Source organism: Cyclopterus lumpus, chromosome 20, assembly GCF_009769545.1.
Source record: "Cyclopterus lumpus isolate fCycLum1 chromosome 20, fCycLum1.pri, whole genome shotgun sequence".
In the NCBI taxonomy this organism is placed as follows: Eukaryota; Metazoa; Chordata; class Actinopteri; order Perciformes; family Cyclopteridae; genus Cyclopterus; species Cyclopterus lumpus.
Window position 1 is genome coordinate 13,651,074 of NC_046985.1, and position 9,638 is coordinate 13,660,711.

Below are 9,638 nucleotides of genomic sequence, written 5' to 3' on the forward strand. Positions count from 1 at the left end.
GGAGTAATTGCTTCGGTTCGTCAACTCATTTGACCTCTTGCACAGGAATTGTCTCCACGACTGTAGAAACTTTTCGTCTGTGTTAGAAATCAAAGTGTACCTTTTAGACCCAACATATCTCCAGTAGGTTGATGATCGTTTGATATGCAGGTGTTTCACTGAGAACAAAACAATCAGAAATTGATCTGTACGAGTACTAAATGTGATTGATTTTTTTTCTTTAAAGTGTTTCATTCCAGTTTCCTTCAGGTTTTTGTTGTACACCATTTGTATGTTAATGTTGGGTCCTTTCATGAAATGTATCACTCGCAATCCTACCACGGGGTCTAAAATGGCAGCTTTTAAAAGGTGTTCATGCATGACATGACATTAACTTATTAACTCGCTCAGCAATGTGTCCCAATCGTAGGTCTCAATTTCACACGATTCTGCCAAATTACATTTCTTCACTTGTATTTAACGGTTTAATTTATTTAATTGCTTGCTCTGCCCTCTAGTGGATCCACCGGGAATCAATACAAAAAAAAAACAATCAAGGCGGCTGTAAAGGACATTTTGCTCCCTCACTACTGAAGACGCATGCATGGACGTAGATAAAAACAAATCTCTAAACAGACCAGTGATATCTTCTTATTTTAACGCATCACATTGTATATTTATTTTACAATTGTATGCTATCTTATCAGTTACACACAAAAACAAAAAGCAGCCATGGAATAATATACTTTCATCTCCCAGAATGTAACATTTATTTAATTCAATGTGGAGATGCAAGTTTAAAAGGAAATATTTGTACTTTAAGGCTTTTTCTTCAAAGTAAACACACTGTGTATTTATGTACAATACACAAGTCAATAATTTAAATCAGAGATAATAGCCCTCTTCAGGTAAATTAATTTCCAAAATGCTGATTTCCAATAGCCAATAACTTAAATGGAAGTATTGGGGTTCAATACTTAAGAGAGGGGACTGATTAGATCGTCTTAATGCAGCTGATGTAGCTGCAAACAAGGCAAGTGGTTCTAGGGAGGCCAAGGTCACCGCCATAGGCACTTAACGATATCTGGCATGGGAGTTTCATAACTGCGTGGTCATCAGCAGGAAACGACGCCTCTCATCAACCAAATGTCCTGGAGCAATGCATTGAACTGTCCAGTATCGCTCCATGAGAGTAAAGCTGGCGCCTAATACTTAGGATAATGTAAAAAAACAATTCATTCTTTGGATAACCATAACAGCTACTGCGCCGTAAAATTATCAATTATAAAATAAGACTTAATAATCAGCGTCACGTCTCCACTTCAAACTGAAGTGGATTATTGTATTATAGAAAGAAGTGTCTACTTTATCGCTACTTGAAAGAACTTGCAGTGAGGGAAGAGAAATAAAACCCTCACATTAAAAAGCATTTAAGTCACCATCTGAGATATATATTGTAAACATTTTTTTTTTTACGTTACAGTTTGGGAGATGTTTTGGCACATATTGCAGATTGCATGGCATCAAGCACAAAAGGTATGGAAGCATGTTATAGAAATATACTACAGTTGCATACAAACACATCAGGGAGTTCGGGTCCGTTTTCCTTCCCCTTCTTTCAAATGTATTCAATCCATGTCCGCTAAAACTGAGACTCCTTTTCATAGAAATATAACTCATTCTAAAATGGCCGAATGGAAGGGAAAGTAAGGCCTGACCCTGCAACACAATATAAATATGAAATCACAGCTGGTTACAGAGGGCTGGGGGTCGGGGGGGTCCTCAGTTAAGCAACTCCAGGTAAGTGATCGGCACTTTGCCCTTCTGGTTGCCACGCTCGCCCATCAGCCAATCAGAATCCATGCCGGGGACGCTGCTGACGACGATCACCTGCAAAGACAGGGATTACGGTCTCAGCTTCCATTCAACAAAAGTTATACAGGAACCTCCGTTATTAATGCAACGTTCCTGACGTAGCAAAAGCTTACGCCAGTACATTATGTAGCACTTGTCCACTTGACAGTGTTCAGCTTCGTCAAAGACACTAAATTGCATGAACTGCGTGGTTGTGAATCCTGTTATTACCAAAGTCAGTTGGCCAAGGGCAGACTGGAAAATGTGCCTGAATGGGAGTATTGGAGCGAATGAGGTAATGCTGGCTCATTGTTAGTCAACCGCTGGCTTGTAATGGGACAATTCAGCGCTTTTCCAAGAAAGGAGGGCGGCTGATGTTCCTACTGTACTGTACTGTACTCCACTGCAGTTTGAGTCAGGCGTCCTAACGTAGTTTGTTTATAAAAATAAATCGTTATTATGATTATTATATTTCAGGCTCACCTCGTCAGCCAGCAGGGAAAGCTCGCTGCTGCTGGCCGCGTCGTAGTCGTAAAGCACCCGGGCTTTGCGGCTGCCGTTGGAGCTGCGCAGTTCATTGAACCCGCCCGATGCCGCCGAGCCGCCGCGGCCCGCGGACACGCTGGGCAGGGAGGCCGACACCGAGATGGTGGGCACCGAGATGCTGCTGGCCCCGCCCGACATCGACGACTGGTTGTTGTTGGAGAACGTGGAGGGGAAACTGGTGGGAGGAAGGGGAGGCGATGAAACCCGACTGCTTGTGCCACGCTGAAGCAGAGCAGTGTTTCGCCCCGATGCAGCACATTATTTACCACTTCCATCTCCCTGTATGAATTACATGAAGCTCACTCCCCTGTGACCTCATCGCTGATTAAGTATTAGTCATTTTCAACAGAAACGTTCATGTTACCCGACTTGAACCACTTTGATTTTATTGCGGGGGGAAACAATTAGGAACGAGGAGAACATTAAACATCAATACTTTTGTTTCCAGGAAGGGTTTCTAAAAGTAAGACAGTTATTTACCCATTCAGAAAGAAAACAGGAAAAACAACAAAAGCAAGGACTCGAATAGCGTACTGCTCCCTGCATCAACAGCATACTAAATACTATTCATTCTGAAATGAGCAATATAGGTCCTGCTTGGTAAGTACTGAGACGAGTGATGATCCTTGTATCTCAGAAAAGAGGTCTTCTCTGTGACATTACTTGTTGTGTAAACGTCCCCCTAATGTAGTGGACACCAGTAAGCCAGATGCATGGCTCTGCTCAGGACTAAATCAATCAAAATGTAACAGTGGTCTTTCACCTGCCCAGCTGCTTTTGGAGATCCACCATGTAGTGGTAACACTGAGCGTAGTACGTAGTCTGGGCCTCCACAAAGTCATTCAAGCAGCGGAGGTGATGGGCCTGGTAATGTGCACAAGGAGGAGAAGAATGCTGAACCCTTTACCAGTTTTACAAAAGGAGAGTCGAGTGGCTTTCCTAGCTTAACCATTCTTTATCTTTTAAAGTTAGGGTGGTGTCATTCTATAATAAACATTTTGTCATCGGAAATGGCAGCTCTACCCACTTCACGACCAAAAGTCGGTACTCGTGGAAAGTTTAGGTCACCGAAAACCAGTAGCTACATACGTGGGTGCTGCTGACGCCTTCTAGCAGCAGCCGGGTGATCTCCGCCTGCCGGTCGAACTCACTCTGGGTCATCCTCATCTCCTGCTCTGCCTGAGGATCAAGAAGCAAAGCGGAAACATTTTGTTTTGTTTTATAGGGCAACGCCACCATTCCACGGGGTTGGAGAATTGATGATGATCCAATCAAGGCCCCCTTGCTTTACAGAAGCGAAGAACAGACGTATGGCTTAAAAGTAAAAGTGAACGAACATGCATCGGACTAACACATTGGTTTGCTGATATTCTCGTAATGAAAAGGGTATTTCATCTGTATTTGAGCCAAGTGGATGTCCCGTGGTATAAAACTTGCCTTCTAATCTGGAAATCAAATACAACAACCAAAAAAACTCTTTGACTTGGAAATAATCAAAATCATTTTAGCTGAATATCAACATGTACCAAAAGATAGTCCATAAAAAAAAAAGAAAATGCATGAAGAAATAAATGAACAGTCAACCACGAGAGAAAATACCGCCAGAGTCTGTATGTGCATAGGACATGAAATGTCTTCGGCAGGTCAAGACCAGAGAAGACAGGGGCCCATCAGGGAGAAGGACAACTCAACAATGGTTCCTAGTCGCATCCCACATTGAGCCAAAGGATTCAATGAGAGGCTTGTGAAACAATGGCTTGTTGAGACTCACTTAAACAGTCCAACAAACATCCTGAGACCGATGGGGACCATGTCCTCCCAGGGAGAGAACATCCACAGCGTTTGGTCTCTCGCAGGACTCGTCTACAAGGATTCAAGGTTCTCCGCGAGGTACGGCGGTATGCGTAACAGAGGAGATAAAGCCACGGGCAGCAGCTGCTCACACTGCTACCGGGGGGTGTTGGGTGTGTGTGTGTGTGTGTGTGTGTGTGTGTGTGTGTGTGTGTGTGTGTGTGTAATTCAAAGATAGCTCCAACATTCCACTCACCTCTGTCACTTCCTCTGCTCACATCTGCTGCTTTGTGTTTTGAAAACAGTGACACAGTAGTTAGAGCTACAGCTGCTGCACGGCCGCGGCCAACACAACACAACACACAACACATCCTCACACTGTGTGTGTGTGTGTGTGTGTGTGTGTGTGTGTTTAACAGAACCACACTCCGTAGAGGTTAAGAAGACTGTGACAAGGCAGCACATGCATATCTGTCATCTGTGAGCTTTCAACCAAACCACCTTGGTTTAGTTGGGTGTACCGACCATCAAACAAAGACTAGCGGAGAAGCGGAGCCGGTGTTAACCAGCTGATGTTGTACACAGGACACACCTTTGATTATATGGATTCAAACAAACTACAGTAACACTAGACAGCCCTGCTATTTGGGAAAAGCTAGAGGCTTACATGAGCATGTTGAGAAGCCACAGGGACAACACCAAGGGAATCAGAGTCATAGATGGAAGTCGGGCTTGCTGGGTCTCATCTAGAAGCATTTGCATAGCTTTGCTTTGATGTTGCCCAGTAATGACCACCCATGACATTACATCATATTGTTTGGGGATTCTCGTATTGTGACGCTTGCTTTCTGCATGTGCTCTGCTCTCTACTGTAACACCACGCTACAATCGTGCATGTAGTAGTTACAATAACTCCAGTGAGGAGTTTTCTCAGCTGATCACATCGTGTCAATTTCAAGTCAGAACATCCCAGTTTGAGTTTCATTTAGTTCTGCTTGAGAACTTTTGGTATGGAAAATATGGTGTGCCAAAGTCTGGAGGCTAACTAATATATTGGAATGTCTACTGGGCATCTTTGGCACAAACATTTCTTTAATGTGAAATGTTCAATCTTATCTCATTTTCAGGTTGCACCTACAAGTTGTGAACATTAGCGATTTAGGCTGCAACTCCAAAACAGTTAAAACCGGTTCACTAAAAGGGCTGGAAAGACATCAGATTACAGATTGAATTAAAAATGAACTAACTTTAGGAGCCTAAAAAGACTTTGTAGACTCTGCTGTTTGTTGCATTCCTGAAGCACAATGCAGTCTTTTAGGTCCCAAACACACGTAATGTTTTACAATTCTTTAGTGATCCCCCTCGTTACGTCAGTAAGTTACGTTAATTGTGTGTATTTTTGTGTTCATTTAAGGACACTAGTGTCTGTAAACAAAGAAAAATAGAAACCCAGATGTCAGGAGAAAAAAAAGTAAAGAGCACAGCAAGAAAACAACTATCCAGAAAAAAGGGAAGTCTGAAGTTCCCATCACCTCTCATGTGACTGCATGCAAGTCACAAGAGATAAAATGATCAGCATTGTGTTGTGTAACTTGGTGTGGCCGTCATGACTTCGGACAGGATACGCCCAGGCAGCTTTTCTTCCTCTGAAAGGAAGTTGGCTAATGATTTTAGACAATTCACCACCATTAAAAGGACCGAAAGACATCCAGATGACTATGTGACTGTGTGTGTGTGTGTGTGTGTGTGTGTGTGTGTGTGTGTACACATTTACCGCAGCTCTACCATCAGCCATCCTGGCTTTCTTTAGTTTGGTTTTAGCTGCGTCCAAATCCAAACGTTTGACCTGTAGCAGCTTCCTCTCTTTCTGAAAAACAAAACGCAAAAAAAAAATCCTAAAAGAAATTCTACGGGAGAGTGAACATTAATGTTGGGAAGCGCACGTTTTGATGTGCAGGATGTTTGGAGGTATTGGATAAAGGTCCAACAGGGCAAGTAACAAACAGGTACACTGGGTCAAACACGGCATCTGAAGTGTTGATATCTTTAAGCCAGTCACTCACTGAAGGCTATCGGAAGCTGTAGCTCCGGTTCTGTAGCAGCTTTACGATGGTCAGCCGCAGGAAAGCTTCAACTCGGAGCGACAGGAAGTGGTACGTTTGTGTTAACTAAAGCTCAACTGCAGCTTCATGGGGCTGATAATGTAATTACAAAGTGATGACTGTAATTACCTTAACCACACAGTTCTATCAACAAGTACAAGTCTTTTGAATCAACTGTTACTTTTTATTTGTTTTACCTGTATTTTAGCTATTCTTATTTATTTATTTTTAGCTTTTAGGATGTTTTAATTATGTGAAGTGTCTTTGAGTATTATGAAAAGCGCTATATAAATTAAATGCATTATTATTATTATTTTTGGGGCAGATACAAATGCCAGATATGAACCTATGTTGCCTTTTTTCATTTTTTTTCTTATCAAAAAAATTCTAAACCTTTGATGATGTATAATTAGTTATCCTTTAGTCTAACTTCTGAACTGAATTGAAGATACGGGACAGAGGTCAATATGATTTCTGATTATTATTACATTACATTAGTCATTTAGCTGACGCTTTTATCCAAAGCGACTTACAATAAGTTATTAAATTAGAAAGGGGCTCTTATCAAGACACTACTCCTCTACAGTCTAGAGTCAGTTCCAGATAAAAAGTTCAGTGGAAAAATGATTTAAAGAGCCGGAGCCAGCAGTCCAACTCACCAGGATGGTTTTGAAGTCTCCCTCTAAAAAGTTTCTGAAAGGTGTCAGGAAGTTGATGGCGGAACTTTGGATCAACTCCCGTTCTGCCCCACCAATCTGCTTCTCCGTCTCACCACATTTTATCAGAGCGTTTCCTGTAATGGTCAGCAGCACACAAACACTAATTCACTCCCAACATAGTGCTGGCTTGTACATTGTGGCATCACACTCAACTAAGGAGTACACAGAGGCCTGTGGATACGTACAAAAGCAAGAAGCTACGTCTGAGGAATGACATTGACCACCAAAGACGGTTGCAGGGGATTAAAGTGATGTTTAACATCATAACAGAAGAATGGTGTTCAAATGTTCCCAACAAACTATCATCAGTCTACACATGACAGAATACTCCCATCCAAACCATTTTATGCATGCTTTCCCAACAACTAAACCTTAATATCTAGAAGCTAAGGAGCTTTAAGTATGTTGGGCATCTCAGTGTTATCGCTCACCATAGGCAGTGCCGGGACCAAATTCACCTCCCGACTCGATCATGGACTGGCCCAGCAGCTCATGGTTGTTCATTCGCGTCGGGGCTTTTTTCTCCAGTTTCTCGTACACAAATTCTTCTAGGCGGACATCTGCAGATCGCAAGAAGAAAACCTCATTACAAAGTCATAAGACTAGAGTGAGGCAGCCACACGTAGGGCAGTGGACTTGAGGACAGAGAGGCCAAACAGCCTACTTTACATTTGTAAACTAAAAACTAGAGGCTCTCATAATGACAACAATGACAATAAAATCTGAGGCCATCACGTATACGAACACCGACAGTCACAGCTGGCATATATCTGTGGTATGCGGTTCGGATGTACGGGGGGAAGGGCAAATCCAGTTTAAAATATCCAGCCTTCACACAAGACTTTAATCACCTGCTAGTCTGTCTGTGTTTGTTGTGCTACAGCACCATGGTGTGAACAGAGGAGGATGCACAGCTGAGCTTACAGACTTCGCAGACAGCCTACCTACTGGTGTACGTCAAACACCATCTCAAAAATGTTGCGCATGTCTGTTTTTATGTGACCCCTTTATACCGGCAAACATGGAAATCCAGGCATTTTCTGTTTTCTGTTTCATTGAGTTCCTTTTGAGTGTAGCCGCTATCATTTGTCAACACATTTAAACAAGATATCAACTCCCGGCATGGACGTCATTCTGATAACATTGCAGAAACGCTCGATTTCCAAATGTTGAGTTCAAAAAGGAAAAAGCCCCCGTAGGCGGATCCCCATTATGACGAACAGTACCTGAACATTTAAGAGTGGAATTAAGTTGACGGACCTATAAAAAGGGGATTTGGTGACTTCCTCCCTATAGAGAGAGAATGGTACCTGCCACACGCTGCTCATACATCCAGTATGTCAGCATTTTGTTTTTGTGAGGCCAGTCACGTTCGCCCCAGAGTCACCAGCGGTCTTACTTGGGTTTGGCTGTAGTAAGACTTCCGTCTGCTTCATAATGCGCTCTGTCCATTGCTTGGTGTTCTCGGCTCTGACCAGGAGCTTCTCCAAATGAGCGTCCAACTCGGTCTTTTCAGCCTGGCCAAGTTTCTCTTCTGTAAACTGAAACGAAAAGAAAGAAAAAAAAACACCCGGTTATAGTGTCCACACGACCTTTCCCAACCTGTGTGATGCCAACGTGCGTCTGAACGTTGGACGGAAGGTGACCAAAGAGAAATAAACGTGACCTGCTCCACTAACGTTAATGTCTCCATCTATTGGGTCCCGCGGCCTGCTTTGATGGTTAGTGTTGTTAGTGTTAGCTGTAATAGAGACGGGGGTGTCGGGGGAACTATTTAAACAACGGTCATGGGCGTAACATTGCCGCTCAAGATGATATCACAGGCTACAATAACTCCAGTGAGGCTACAATAACAGCTAGCAACGTGAAGCTAATTAGCTAGTTAGCTGTTTAGCATGGGCGCTAACGCTACCTGACTGATTTAAACTAGCAGCTAACGTCAGTTAGCAACCACTTCCACAAACCAGACGGTCTAACTTACTTGTACCGCACGGCTTAGGAAAGTACCGGCGTCTGCAGCCAACCGCTTCACATTAAAATCCATGGCACCGCGGGGGCAATAGGCACTTAAAACAACAGCTAGCTCGTCTCAGTCAAACTGCCATCCCTGTACGCGACTCAAGCAACTTTTTTTGTGTGTCGGAGGTCCACCCAGCTGTAGGTCCTGACAAAGATATTGTACGGACAAGATACTTCACATCTGCACCCGCGTCTGACAGCTGAGGGGAAAATCTCGCGCTTGCGCATGTCGTCACACGACACACTTGGATGGTTGACAGCAATAAATTGAAACGACTCAAGATTTAGTGAGTTATAAGTGTTTGCTGTTGGTTCTGGTCGACTGCCCCGCAAACGGCTACTGTTTTATACCCTGGGGCTTGTAACTTGTATCATGGTAATGTCATGTTACACGGGAGTGTTGCGGCTGGCCGGTTTTTGTCCAGATGATAAAACCACTATCCAGAATCTTTGGCAGTGGTTTATGAGGTCGACGCGCTCTGCGCTGCTCAGTTGCACGTTAATTAATTGCAGTCGCTCCCATCAGGCTAATGTTGTGTTGCACTCGTGTCACGCGGACATACTGGAATCAGGTCACGAGTACAGCATGTAATGGCGATGTGACCTTTGTGAACAGAGTTTTGTTCGA

At 43.4% G+C, this 9,638-nt stretch overlaps 1 protein-coding gene across 5 annotated transcripts; it reads right to left on the reverse strand.

The window, feature by feature from the left end:
- Positions 1–623: 623 nt before the first annotated feature.
- On the reverse strand, positions 624–9,325 carry sh3glb1a (SH3-domain GRB2-like endophilin B1a). 5 transcript variants are annotated; one of them, XM_034559816.1, is made up of 9 exons: positions 8,973–9,325; positions 8,391–8,532; positions 7,423–7,551; positions 6,932–7,065; positions 5,945–6,037; positions 3,469–3,558; positions 3,143–3,243; positions 2,317–2,554; positions 624–1,869 (listed from the first exon to the last, which is right to left on the reverse strand). In XM_034559816.1, exons 1-9 carry the CDS (start codon positions 9,033–9,035, stop codon positions 1,762–1,764), a joined length of 1,098 nt encoding a protein of 365 aa, XP_034415707.1. In that variant the 5' UTR covers positions 9,036–9,325; the 3' UTR covers positions 624–1,761. The 5 variants fall into 5 exon arrangements, with proteins under 5 accessions (XP_034415707.1, XP_034415710.1, XP_034415708.1 ...); XM_034559819.1 differs by lacking the exon at positions 8,973–9,325 and adding an exon at positions 8,671–8,799; XM_034559817.1 differs by lacking the exon at positions 8,973–9,325 and adding an exon at positions 8,658–8,793.
- Positions 9,326–9,638: the final 313 nt, after the last annotated feature.

What these genes read in the sequence shown, in the direction of transcription:
- sh3glb1a (XM_034559816.1), bottom strand. Translation starts at nt 9,035, where the DNA reads ATGGATTTTAATGTGAAGCGGTTGGCTGCAGACGCCGGTACTTTCCTA. An exon ending in TCCTAAGCCGTGCGGTACAA is followed by an intron (nt 8,533 to 8,972) that starts GTAAGTTAGACC and finishes TTTTCGTTTCAG; the next exon opens with TTTACAGAAGAGAAACTTGG. An exon ending in TGGTCCCGGCACTGCCTATG is followed by an intron (nt 7,066 to 7,422) that starts GTGAGCGATAAC and finishes TGACCATTACAG; the next exon opens with GAAACGCTCTGATAAAATGT.